At 41.2% G+C, this 14,769-nt stretch overlaps 1 protein-coding gene across 1 annotated transcript; it reads right to left on the bottom strand.

Annotated features, from left to right (window-relative positions):
* Nucleotides 1-436: 436 nt before the first annotated feature.
* On the bottom strand, nucleotides 437-9,539 carry LOC129837616 (galanin receptor type 1-like). Its single transcript, XM_055903917.1, has 3 exons — nucleotides 8,470-9,539; nucleotides 8,186-8,251; nucleotides 437-3,099 (listed from the first exon to the last, which is right to left on the bottom strand). Exons 1-3 carry the CDS (start codon nucleotides 9,202-9,204, stop codon nucleotides 2,782-2,784), a joined length of 1,119 nt encoding a protein of 372 aa, XP_055759892.1. The 5' UTR covers nucleotides 9,205-9,539; the 3' UTR covers nucleotides 437-2,781.
* Between the last annotated feature and the right edge of the window lie 5,230 nt (nucleotides 9,540-14,769).

Here is a 14,769-nt window from a genome sequence, read left to right as displayed (position 1 = left end):
GTGTTTACTAAGACTGGGCTCTTTAAAAAAAAAAGCTCTTTTTAAGTATTACAGCATTTTTGTGTTGTGAGACATTTATTCCTGCAGAACTGGGTGGCGCTGGATGATGTGGCTGATGATTGGTTGCTTTCTAGTGCAAAAAAGATAAGCACATTTTGTATTCATGCCTTGTAAACCAATCTATTCTGAGCGATGCCAGTGGTCCATTGCCTGGGCTAAACAGTCCAATTCAGCACATTAGCCAAATGCCACTTTCAGGAAATGTATTCTTCTCTCATGGGCCAGCTGGTTGTTACCTGTTACCGCAATGGAAAGGAAGACTTGACTGAGGGAATGGAAGTGAATTACAGATGGTCCAATCCATCTACCTTCATCACGATACTGTATATTGTATGTGCATAGTAGAAAGAAATACAACAAATTAAATCAGTGAGTCTTTTCATGAGGAAACATATTGCTTGTCACAACAGTTTAATGTGATATCAACACGTATAAGCACTGCATTGGCAAAATATAAAAGTGTCGATTTTTTTCCCAGCATAATATGGCACAAAAACAAACAAAAAAATAAGCGTTTTCCATTTCCCCCAAAACATTTTAGAAATTGAAATACAGATAGATATGTGTAGAAAGTTTCTTCTATCCCAGAAAGCAAATATTTGTGTCACGGTGTTCTGGAGCAGAAACTAAAGAATACTCACGAGTCTTAATTGATCAAGAGAGTCTTCATTAAACACACTGTTAACGAGTAATGAGGGATAAAAAGGAATAATTTAAACACGATTATCACTTGATAGTCTCTGGGTTGCATTTATCCGTAAATACAAAGTGAAATAAATAATTAGTAGTTCCAAATAATTAGTAGTTCCAACGATTCTACGGTCAGCTGAGTTTGAGTGTAATTGTAACGCCCTTATGTGGTGGTGAGTGAAAACGTGACGAGAGTCACGTTGCTTTGCCAGGTGCTTGGTTGGGGATTGTGGGGGGAACGTAAAATTGCAGGATTTGTAATCTTTGAGTAGCGGCAGTTTCCAGTCCATGCATGTCCTTGTTTCCTAACCTTACCCTAACACTTACCTTAGCCACTTGCTACAGTAGCATACCTAAACTTAACCTTACCCTGCCTACCACTTACCCTAACCACTTCATAGCATGCCTAAACCGTACCCATTCTAGATGTTCATTACTGACATGTGTTTACGCTTAAGTAAGAGTGTACAACGGCGCCTCGCGATGGAGATAGCCACACACCGTACAATGACCATGAAGCGAGTTTCCCATGGCAGTACTCAAGTATATACAAATCCGTATGAGATAGTTTTGTCCTGTACCATGGATCGAAATAACCAAAGTGCTGTCTCTACCATGTTTATTTTGTTTTTTACTGTATTCATTCTTGTTCTCGATCTGGAGTAGGCAATCCCTGATTGGCTTAGGTTAACCAAACAAAAATATTTAATGAGTATTAGCTAGCTTTCGACACGTAAAATGAGAAGAAGTACCTTTTTCAAATCTCTCTCACATATACTGAACTACCAAACATGGATGTGGTGTTAGCTGTGAAAAGGAGCGGGATATACTTTTGTGAGAATAATTGTGTTTTCTTTCTGTCTACTTCTGATTGTAAGTGGTTACCACAGACAAACAAAATCTTGGCACTCTGATCTTTGAAGATTTTTCTTTAGTGTACTCTAATGATGGGCAGAAATGGAAGTCAAAGGGTAACGAGATCCCACACAATGTCTTTGAACCACATACAGTACCTGTACAAGCTCTAATGTACAAGCCAATGTCATGACAAAACAATACGCCATAAAACATGGACTTTCCATATCGTACACCAATTCAATAAATAAGATAAAGTAGGCTTATATTGAGTACACATTAGAGTATTTTTAAATAGTTTATACAATAGCGTTATTAAAAATCCCAACTTGTGTTTTTTTTTCAATTGAAAAGTCTCTATTACAGGTGGCAAGACAGGTTTAAGTTATACGGACAACATTTCCCTTGTATACACGTTGGCAACTCACAACAAGACAATTGGCCATTACATTCAAACCACAAAATGCTTTCTCTTCAAACAATATTCAACTTTAAAGACAAAATTACACTGTGTACATTTTTCTTATATTCTGGGCAATATCTAATAGAGCAATAGCTAATATGTTTTAACAATTAAAAACTACTCCATGATAGGCTACTACTATGTAACATATACAGCAGTAACATCAAGCTTCAATGTGTAGAGTGAAGCTGTATTATAGACGCTCATTTCAACAGCTACTTAAGAGAGCACAAATACAGCATCACAAAGGACCGACAACATGCACATGCACATAAAAGAAGGCAAATGACCAAACATCCACAGTTTTGATGTATAATAAGATGGTCAGTGAGATATCATAGTCCACAATCTTTCCTTTCCTGAGAGTCAGACTCGGCAATCTTCCTGTGATCACGACAGAGAGAACGAGAGAGAAAGCAAGATAGAGGGAGCGAGAGAGAGGGAGAGAGAGGGAGCAAGAAAGAAAGAGACGCTCACTACACATATGATAGTACGTCCAGAATGGCACATCGTCTGGCCAGGCGTTATTTTGTTGATGGTACAGCGCTGATGTGGAACTATATAGCTTGAGCGCATATCCAGTTTTCTTCATATTGTCTTCATACCATTTCCGAATCGAAACATGGAACCTCATAGCATCATGTCTCAGACGGACCCTCGGAAAACAACCAGTCGTCATGGCCGTAGTTGAGCTGGCACTCAGTGACCTCCAATCAGACATTGGTGCAGTTGGTGGAGGGCGGTGTGTTGTCCACCTTGCTGCGGAACTCCTTGAGTTCGTTGAGAGGGGAGTTGGTAATCTGACACCTGAACACCTGCTTGTAGGCCTTCCTGAAGTTCTCCGAGAGGAAGGCGTAGATGACAGGGTTGACGGAGGAGTTGCTATAGGCCAGGCAGTGGGCCGCCACCCGGAACAAGAAGGACCACTGGGTCAAGGGGAAGTTGCCGAACTCCACCCACAGGTGGACCACATGGTGGGGGAGCCATGACAGGCAGAACACCACCACCACCACAAGAACCGTCTGGGCAGTCTAGTGGAGAGAGAGGAGAGGGGGGGGGGGCACAGGGTAAAAGGTCTTCAAGTATGAAGAGTGGAATTTGTCCACTACCGTTTTACCTTTCATGAATAAAAAAATGGACTTCTGAACGTATCTACTAATGTCAATACATTGTCTAGTTGTAATAACTATGTGCGTCCACTAAGCATGTGACGTGTATAACCTTGTCCCTTTATGAGATTGTCTTTCAGTAGAATCTGGGATGTTCTCATGTCTTTTGCCAAAACTAGCATAGTTAAAGGTGGCACCTGTCAGAGGAAATGCCAATGGCATGCTTGCTGGCCTGCTCTGCCTTTCCCCTACATTCCTGGCTTGCAGATTGATTTACCGCTGTGTTAAATAATTAGCACGCAACATGGAAGATATATTAAAGAGCGGGAACATACAGAGAAGGCATTGGGGCAAGGCTGGAGATGTTTACAAATGTGTTTGCCTGCCACAGCAGTCCCTGAGCCCCGCTAACATGGTAGCACATGGATCTTTTCCAGGAAACTGGGAGACGATGCTCTGAAAAAAGGAGTGAGGGAAGGAGAGAGGGAGATGAATGACACAGAGAGAGGAGTGAGGCGGGGGGAAAGATATATGGTAAAAGACTGATAGGAACGCTCACTATAAAAAACAGACCTGTAATATAGAGAGAGAGAGAGATCAGACACAGAGGGATAGATGTAGCTAAGTAATGAATTGAATGAAGTGAGGTTTTCAGTGAGCTTGGTGGCGTCATGAAAATATACATAAGTCCAGCTCAAACACCTACCATTCAGCACTACAACCAGCCTAAAATCAACATCAACCACATTGTTGCAAAAGGCACAGCCACATAAAAAAAAACTCCCTTTCACCTGTTCCAGGTCTCCCTTGAAGACTAGCAGAACTGACTGTACCCTGAACTCCCAATCATTCAGAGCTGTACAATTGGTATGTGTAGTGTTCAATTATTCGTTTAAACAGTCAAATCCCAAAATTAAACCGGAAATAACCTTGCACTGTTATTTATTTTACCATCATTAGTTAAGTCTAGGTGTTTGCGTCTATGTGGTGTTTCTCTTGGAGACCGAACACAGCTAATTTGATGGTGACAACTTGTGAATCTATAAATTGTTCTTGGGCTCGTATATGGAAATATAAATATATAAATCACTATCTTAAGCTACTGTATATGGTATGGAAGAGAAATCTGAATCTGTTTGTATAGTACAGCACACATACACAACCAACACCGCACATACCCACACACAGTCAGAGGGGCTCAAAATCCCCCAAAAGACAAAATCAATGAAGGGCTTTAGTTCTCCATTTCGAGGCTATTGGAAGAACAAGTCCAGCATTGGCATCCATAACAATTCCTGTGTGCTGTTGAACTAAACGCCTAATTGAATGAAATAAGAGAGTAAAACTGTTAAATCTGCTAATTAACTGTGCCTCACGCCTGCTACACAGGGAATTCATTAAAACATAGTGGCATGCCAATCAAAAACAAACCCATTACCTACTCCACGGAACACTTTTTTTTAGCAGAACAGCCTAAAGATGTTTGTTTAAGACTGCAATCGCTAACAACCGTCTGTTGACATTTCATTCATTTGACTATGTTTATCACGAAGTGTCAGAAAGTGCTGGAATTCATATGACGCATCCCATTTATAACCAAGTGCATGATAACAAAAAGAATCCAGGTTGATCTGGCCTCCATTGGTCTCCCATGTTACGATTCCCTTTTGTAATAATCCAAACCACATTGTCAAGATTATTTTTTGAAGAGCGGACTGAAAGTTAAACCTTTGCTCAATACACTTGTCAAAGTGAAAGGACAAAGAGGATTACAGGAGCTTTAGAGATATCCCTATGAGCACAAGATGTTGAAAAGATGTATTTTCTGTTGTGCTGGGATGCCACACACGACAGTCTATACACACCCTGTCCTCCTCCTGTGTGTACCTAGGGCTGATAAGTGGAGACGTTTTATAATAGTGGTGATAGTAGTATTGTTTGCCCAGCTGCTCCTGACACGTTGTTTCACAGCATTGGAGTAGTCACTGAACTGATGGCTGGAGATCGAGGCCAGCCTCCTCCTACTCCTCACACGTGCACACACATATGCGAGCACACACACGCACACATCCATACATACACTGAGTGTACAAAACATTATGAACACCAGCTTTTTCCATGACATAGACTGACCAGGTGAATCCTGTTTAAAGCTATGATCCCTTGTTAAATCCACTTCAATCAGGGTAGATGAAGGGGAGGAGACAGCTAAGACATGGATTGTGTACGTGTTCCATTCAGAGGGTGAATAAGCAAGACAAATTATTTAATTGCCTTTGAACAGGGTATGATGGTAGGTGCCAGGCGCACCGGTTTGTGTCAAGAACTGCAACGCTGCTGGGTTTTTCACACTCAACAGTTTCCTGTGTGTATCAAGAATGGACCGCCACCCAAATGACATCCAGCCATCTTGACACAACTGTGGGAAGCATTGGAGTCAACATGGGCCAGCATCCCTGTGGAGCGCTTTCGACACCTTGTAGAGTCCATGTCACGACAAATTGAGGCTGTTGTGAGGGCCAAAGTGGCAGTTGGATTCGATTTTATGAAAGTGTTCTTAATGTTTTGTAGACACAGACACACAAACACACAATTGATTATACCTTTAATTGAACACCTTGTGTCTTGATCTGCCTATGGACACAGCCTCCGTTTTCTTTAATCTCTTGACACATTTAATTGTTTCCACTGTGAAAGCTTTAACTGTAAATAAATGAGGCTGGTTGGGTGAGATGATTGACGACTCAAACATGCGCATCGATTTGAACCAGGCAGCAATATCTCATCAGCCTGGTTTCCATCCAATTGGCGACATATTTTCATGAGAATATTCAAAAAATCTGCATAAAAATAATATGTGCACGTTCCCACCAGAGACGTGTTTCCATCCAATTGACTTATTGTGGATGTGCAGGATGACGTAGTCCACATTAAAATCCCTTTTGTCGTTCAATTTAAAAAACTTTGATGGATTTCCATCACATTTTCAACTCTCCTGATGGTTTTGTCTAAAAAAAGTTGCATTATATAGTGCATGTGCCCCATCTGGTATTGGCACGTGCGTTCTTGCCAACAGCTCGCAGATACAATTATTATTTTATTTTTTTTACTCCGAGTGACATAAAGATCCCACCTTGTCTAGCGTATTTAGCTTTGTCGACATTTGGAACGTTTACCGACAAAATGAACTGTTTCCATCAGGCCTGTCGTGACATTTTTTATCCGACATGTACTTTACCTGCATAAAAAGTTGGATGGAAACCAGATTAATGTGAAGATATTCCTATAGACAAATATTATTTCATCAATCAGAGTTTATACTCATTGAATGACATTTGAACTGTCTATATGTGACCAACTGAAAATACATTTTTGTAAACACATAGTTCAGACCAACATTCATCTTTTATTGTTTAGTTATGCGTAAGCCATGTGGACCGGTGTCTGGGCATATTGTTAAAGGCCAACACTAAAGGGCCAGGCGAGCAGCAGCGGCGGGTTGGCTTAGACAGGCAAATGGCCATTAAGAAGAGTAATAGCTGAAAGTCCAGTTTGATTGCACTTTCCCACTCTGCTGCTTCACTCAAGTGTGGTAATTGACAGGCGCTTCAGGGACATTGTAAATGGACTGTACCGCCGATACCAAGTACCTTATATTCAATTTACAATACTGACTAAGTTTATTGGTTATTTTACTTCACTAGACTATTATTTTTGCCTAGAAAACTGGCAATGGGATGTTGGTTCTTCCATGGTATATGTTGCAGCTCAATGCTGTTACGTCAGTATGTGAGGATGGCTAGGGGGTGGTCCGGACGGGGGCTAAGCCGCTAGTCTGGAAGTTGGAGAGTTTTGTATTTTTCAAACACCGGAAACAGCTTTTTCCTACAATCTAGAGCCATAATTATTATGATTAATTCTATGTCAATAATTTTTCTATTTTGTCTGCATATCTAAACATACCTCTTGAGCTGTCTGTGTTTCTTCTTTTAAAGAAACTAAATATGCTACTCTGCATCTCTGCTAAAATCTGGGTAAAAGGTTGAAAGGAATGTGAGTCTTGTTCAGTACATGTAGTTATCGCTTGCTTTTCTGAAGTCTACCAACCTTGCCAGAAGACATGTCAGCTAAGGTAGTTAGACAAGCTAGCTACTCTAACTTGATTGATGGCATGAAATGGCTTCTTGGTAGCCAGATATGAGGTTGGGAGATTGGGAAGCTCTCTGTGCCTGCTAAAGCCAACTTCATAAAATGACTAGGTGGCGAGAAACAACAACCAATATTGATTTTTTGACATGATTATATCTTTGGAAACATCTTATTCAAATAGTCTTTTTAGGCTAGAGGGATGGAAGCCTTATGAAGCTTAAATGATATTGAATGTTTTAACACTTGCCTAGAGCTCTTGACAACATGTCTAGAAAAAGCATTAAAGTCAAAATGTCAAAAAACAACAAAACAGGTTCCCCGCCCCTTGTTTGGCATATGGCTGAGCTGAGCGATGAGGCGTAGCTCCATTCAAATTCATAGACAGCTCTTTAAACGCAAGGACTGACAGGCCAAGATGGTCAAACTCCTAGATATAGTTTTAACCATATTTTGAAGCTAAACATTGTATCTTTACATTCTTGATGTAAACAAGTAGTACAACCTTCTATTTTGGGTTATGATAAAGCCATAGTGGGTCATAGTGCTAAGCTCATGAGACATGTAGACCTTATATTCCTCAAGAATCATGAAGTAAATATTAAGAATTGAAATGACCATTGCACAGCTTCCTAAATCCCACACTGTAGCTTTAAATCCCAGACTGTAGCTTTAAATCCCAGACTGTAGCTTTAAATCCCAGACTAACTAATGTTGGTCTTGTTCCCCTACTATTGCTGCTGGACAACTGGTGTGGGAGACTGTAATACTCCAACATACTGCATGTGTGGGGCTGTCCGCCATACACTAATGATCACCATCAACAGTCAATATGTAAAATGTCATGAATGGTTTTACATACCTTCTTTTTCGATGCCTCTGACTTTTTGGACATGTTTCTGAGTTTTTTGTGCAGGTGATTTAAAACCTGAAAATGCATAAAGAATTGTGTGATAACCTATCAAACGATTAATTAAAGCCTATGCTATAACAAATATGTAATAACATTGTATTGAAATAATTTATTTTCAAAGGCTCTCTAATTTATGTCTTAGTTGTCCCCATCTTAGATTACACAAACTCAGAAATTGACATAGGCAATTATCTATCAATACAATAATAAATAAATCAGGATTGCCTGCGTACCTTTGCGTAACAGAACGAAATCAGCAGCAGGGGCAATACATAACCAAAAACAAACGTGCACACAACATAGACTTTCTTTTGGTTTTGATCCGGCCACACTTCCCAGCAATAGGTGTGATTCTCGTCTCTCTGGTATATGTTGTGAATGACGGCGACTGGCGCCGCCATGGCCAAAGAGAGTATCCAAATGACCACCACTCCGATCAAAGCGTGCTTTGACACGCGGATGTAGGACGACTTTCTGGAGTGAACAATGGCAATGTAGCGGTCCACCGACATTGCGGACAAGGTGAAAATACTGACCAGCATGGAAACGGTGAAGAAATAATGAATGAACTTGCAGATGAAGGCGCCCAGAACCCATGTCGGCATCATGTAGATAGTTGACTGAAAAGGGATGCAGAAAAGCAGGTAGGACAGGTCGGCGATGCTAAGGTTGAGGATGAATATGTTGGTGGTGCTCCGTGGTTTTCCGGGTTTACTACGTGCCAGCACGGTGATGACCATGGAGTTTCCCAACACTCCAAGCGTAAAGATGAGTCCGAAAACCAAAAGCGTAATGAAGTTGTCCATGCCAATCCCGAACAGAAGTTTCTGATTTTCCTCCTCGACATCCGTTCTGTTGAGATACCATGATGCAAATTCGGTTAGGTTGTCCAAACCAGACGAGTTCATCACTTTTTCTAGTGCTGAACTATGTTCAAATGTAAGTGTAGGGCGCACAAATGCCTTCATATGTCTTCCTGGGTCGTTTGACAGTAGCTGGCAGACGTTGTTGCCTATTCAGATAATAAAAGCATAATTTGTTTCAAAGTCTCTTGAGTCTTTTGAATACAGCCATCACACAATATTGTATCTCAATTCGTTACAATGTTCCTCATTGTTTTTCGATACAATGTAAGTGAAGATACTTTTTACGATACATTTTGTCAATGTGTCTGAAGTTAGCTGCCCGGGAATGTACTGTTTTATATATTCTTGGTGCGTAATGTAGTTGCTGTCTCCACCTGGTGCGTCCTCAGTCGCTGGCTGGCTCCGCTCAAATCCCTCCTCGCCCTATTTCCCCCTACATATTATAGAAGGGGCTGGGCTGCGTGTCTTACGTCAGCTTTCAGTACCACCGCCCAAGATGTACTAAAAAGCACTCCAAAATTAAACTTGGCCTGTCCACGTTCTCGTGGCCATATTTATGCACAATTTTTTATGTATTTTTATTTCACCTTCATTTAACCAGGTAGGCAAGTTGAGAACAAGTTCTCATTTATAATTGCGACCTGGCCAAGATAAAGCAAAGCAGTTCGACAAATACAACAACACAGAGTTACACTTGGAGTAAAACAAACATACAGTCACTAATACAGTAGAAAAAAATAAGTATATACAATGTGAGCAAATGAGGTGAGATAAGGGAGGTAAAGGCAAAAAAAGACCATGGTGGCGAAGTAAATACAGTATAGCAAGTAAAACACTGGAATGGTAGATTTGCAGTGGAAGAATGTGCAAAGTAGAAATATAAATAATGGGGTGCAAAGGAGCTAAATAAATAAATACAGTAGGTAGTTGCTTGGGCTAAATTATAGATGGGCTATGTACAGGTGCAGTAATCTGTGAGCTGCTCTGACAACTGGTGCTTAAAGCTAGTGAGGGAGATAAGTGTTTCCAGTTTCAGAGATTTTGTAGTTCATTCCAGTCATTGGCAGCAGAGAACTGGATGGAGAGGCGGCCAAAGGAAGAATTGGTTTTGGGGGCGACCAGAGAGATATACCTGCTGGAGCGCGTGCTACAGGTGGGTGCTGCTATGGTGACCAGCGAGCTGAGATAAGGGGGGACTTTACCTAGCAGGGTCTTGTAGATGACCTGGAGCCAGTGGGTTTGGCGACGAGTATGAAGCGAGGGTCAGCCAACGAGAGCGTACAGGTCGCAGTGGTGGGTAGTATATGGGGCTTTGGCAACAAAACGGATGGCACTGTGATAGACTGCATCCAATTTATTGAGTAGGGTATTGGAGGCTATTTTGTAAATGACATCGCCGAAGTCGAGGATCGGTAGGATGATCAGTTTTACAAGGGTATGTTTGGCAGCATGAGTGAAGAATGCTTTGTTGCGAAATAGGAAGCTGATTCTAGATTTACCTTTGGATTGGAGATGTTTGATGTGAGTCTGGAAGGAGAGTTTACAGTCTAGCCAGACATCTAGGTATTTGTAGTTCACATATTCTAAGTCAGAACCGTCCAGAGTAGTGGTGTTGGACGGGCGGGCAAGTGCAGACAGCGATCGGTTGAAGAGCATGCATTTAGTTTTACTTGTATTTAAGAGCAATTGGAGGCCACGAAAGGAGAGTTATATGCGATGTATAAGATATCGAATGACATCATTCTCTTGTAGGCTAGCATCTGGGGTGATTGCAATTGCTAACAGCAGTCTAATATACACTGAGTGTACAAAATATTCGGAACACCGTCCTAATATTGAGTTGCACCCCCTTTTGTTCTCAGAACATCCTACATTTTTCGGGCCTTGGACTCTTCAAGGTGTCGAAAGCATTCCACAGGGATGCTGGCCGATATTGACTCCAAAGATACCCACAAATGGCTGCATGTCCTTTGGGTGGTGGACCATAAATGATACACACGGGAAAATATTGAGCGTGAAGTACGTGACACACTCAAACCAGTGCACCTGGCACTTACTACAAAACCCTGTTAAATGCACTTCAATATTTTGTCTTTCCCATTCACCCTCTGAGTAGCACACATACACAATTCATGTCTCAATTCGTCTTTAACCTGTCTCTTCCCCTTCATCTACACTGGTTGATGTGGATTTAACACATAAATAAAGGATCACAGCTTTCACCTGGTCAGTCTATGTCATGGAAAGAGCAGGTATTCCTATTGTCAAATCAAATTGTATTTGTCACATGCCCTGAAGACTTTACCGTGAAATGCTTATACTTGCAGGCCCTTAACCAACAATGCAGTTCAATGCAAATAGTCCTGCAGGCCATTTGATTAATTGTCCAGTATTATCTCTTGAAAATGTTGTGTACACTCAGTGTAGCTGGCATTCATCATGTCTGTGAAATGGGCCTGTTGGCTTATGAAACAAGGTGTTGGATATGTGGTTAGCCAATGAAGGATAGTGGTCCAGGCCTGACAAACATTATTTCGTCCCAAATTATTATATTTAAAAAAATGACAAGCATTAGCTCCTCTCTGATAATGGTAAATGATTGTGCCTGGCTCTTGTTCTGACAGTAGGCCTAGAGCATGTATTTGGGGACAGGATACTTCATGAGATGGAGGCATTTACAGTAAAAGATACAGAATCCACAATAGCCCATTAGTATATATCCCCCAGGGTTCTCCCCTGTGGATGGCCAAATGTTGATGCCATTCCTCCTCTGCTGAACAACATCAGGACAAAGAAAAGTGTGCTCTCCAGAACAAATCATTTCAGTTATCTCTTCTATCCTTCAATTTGCTTCCACTCGCCCATATCATTTACTAATTGATGTTACAGCCCTCTGGTTAATGGAATTCTCACATATGTGCAGGACTAAACAGCACAGACGAGATTCATGACTGGTGGGTCATGCTTAAAACACACACACACAACATACATACACACATGGATACACACACACAGACATACATGCACAGACACACACACACACACACACACACACGCACACACAAACACACACATGCACGCACACACAAACACGCACACTCAAACAAACACACTATATGTGGGACTTTACAGTTCCTTGGTTTCGTATGGGACTCTGTTGTACACTGTGAGTTATGACCTATTGTCCAAGATAGTGAATGTTTAAAGATTAGACAGTGTGATACATAAATCCTGCTGTGGCCTATTGTTGGGGTGTCATAGAGCTCTGGGGAATGATTTACCAATATACCTGGAGCTATCAAAAAACAACAATAACCATGCTATAACTGGAATTTAGATGGAACTGACCACCATCTCTTCTCAGGACCTCCAGGCATTCTGGGGGTTATTTTTCTATGCCTGTGTTAATGCTATGGCGCTGGCCTAAGCTGGGAGATGAAATGGAATGGACCCAGAAGTTCAGCAAGCGCTGCCCTAGAAGCTATGACAACAGAGCCATGATGCAAGGTAGCGTGTATTTCCCTCATTGTCCTGGGTCAGGGTTAAGTGGCTTTTCTCAGCCCAGCTAGCGCCAAGCTATAAGTGCATGCCCAAACACACATTTCCACACAGCACCCATATCACCCCAATCATGCAGCTGTGTTTACCCACATCAGCAAAGAGTCATCAACAACAAAGGCAGAAAGAAGTAAACCTGCCATTCGAGTCAGAACCACTCCATTGGCTTCAAGACCTTTTGCTTCACAGACAACAAAAAAAGGCATTGTGGACAAGAGAGAGTCGATTTATAAGCTATAGCTTATTCTTCATTTGGCTGAATGTCATTGTTTACTGCACTCTGTCATTCAATGAAGACAAGGAAAATGTACTTTAGACAGCCCTAGTATTTTCATAAGACATGATCAATAACGTGCAGGTTTTATTCGCTGGGCTTAATGTGATTGAGATTAAAATGGAATGATGTAAAACAGATTGGCACCAAACAAATGACGGCAATCATAAAGATTATTTCACAAATAAATATATCATTTCAAAGTGAAAGTAAACAGTAAGGTTTATATAGTTATTTGATTTTAGATCTGGTTTAGGTGAGCCTTATGACTCCAGATGATGATCATGGTTCAGAAAAGGAAAAAAAAGCGACATTGAGACAGGACGATGTACAGCATCAATAACACACGCGCCAACGTGCCAAATGGACACAACACATTTAAGAATATTCTTCAATATACTTCAAGCAGATTGATGAATACAACGTCCGTTTAAACTGGCAACTTATCGGCATCAACTTTTTTCAGAATTCTTCATATGGCCAAACAAACATCTGAGATTATAGGTTATAGAAAAATAGACCACATGGTTACTATGGAATTTTACGTCCACTAGATGGGGCTATTCTATATTGAAGAGATAAGGTTGTCTGAAGCGGCTGTGACGGTAATTGATTCGCTGATTAACTGAACGACTTAGTTGAATCCTTAGTACAGCCAACCTGAATAGGTGTGAAATAAATGACATGTTTTCATCAATTCTAGTGCACCAAAATGTTAAATTGGTGCTGTCTGTTCAAGATGTGAGCATTATCTGTACTTACAGAAGCGAACACGCAATGAGAATAAAAGCCAACCTTTACAATCAAATAAGTATGTAGAATGTATATGCAAATATCTGGTTTGGACAACCAACAGGTACTGTTTACTAGACTGTGAGCACTAAAAGCTGAATTGTGAACGACCCATGTTCCTGGCAACGCACCACAAATAAGACTGTTTCCCTCTGTGATTGGTCTGTCATTTTGTCAAATATCAGAGCTTTGTTGTGCCTCTATTTTATGCTATTTCATCCTTGGCTCACCTAGCTACACATAGAATGCCCATTACAGGCTTTCTGAGCACTAGGTGGAAAACCCCCAGAATGGCCTGTCAATTTTCGTCCGGTGTTGTTGCAGTGGACATTGCCTGAGTGTTCTGAGGGAGACTCACTACTTCCAGAGCACCTTAATCACTGCTTCTGATGTGAAGGTGCCTCCGACTCCAATGATATGGCAATTACCTGCTTGTTGTTGTCCAGGAAAGGAAGCTAGCTGGCTAGCAGCATGCAGGAAACGTTTTGGGCATTATAGGCTACCAGCATACAGTTCTGGTATCAGCACAGTCTCCTAAGTGGCAGACAAAGAGGAAACAGAACAGCAGCCTACTTATTGAGGCTTGAGCCATATGCAAATGTGCAATAGTGAGGACAATGACAATAGCCACCTGAACACATATCCATCTCAAACAGATGGTAAAAATAATAGTTTTAGGTTGTAGCGTCAATAACACAATGACAATTCACAAATCAACGTGAAGCCCTGTCTTAATGGTGGTTTTATCCCCCCCCCCCCCCCCTGCCCACACACACACACTCTAGATGATTGCCTCCCGAAGGAGAAGCCAGGCCTTCTTGATAATGATGACTGATTATCAACATAGGAAAATAACAATAAAACAGAGTAACATGAGATGGAAAATCTCTGTTTACAATCTCTATATTTCCTGCTCCTAGGTTACCTGAACGGAAGACACATCACCTGTGTCCAAAAGTCTCCAATCAGCATAATTGCATTGGTAATTGCATTATTGATGAGTGACAAACACAAATTCCTGTAATAACCATAAAGCGGTTGTT

The sequence above is a fragment of the Salvelinus fontinalis genome, chromosome 38 (genome assembly GCF_029448725.1).
Source record: "Salvelinus fontinalis isolate EN_2023a chromosome 38, ASM2944872v1, whole genome shotgun sequence".
Taxonomy (NCBI): domain Eukaryota; kingdom Metazoa; phylum Chordata; class Actinopteri; order Salmoniformes; family Salmonidae; genus Salvelinus; species Salvelinus fontinalis.
Note: the sequence above shows the minus strand (reverse complement) of the source record. Positions and strands in the feature narration are given on the sequence as shown.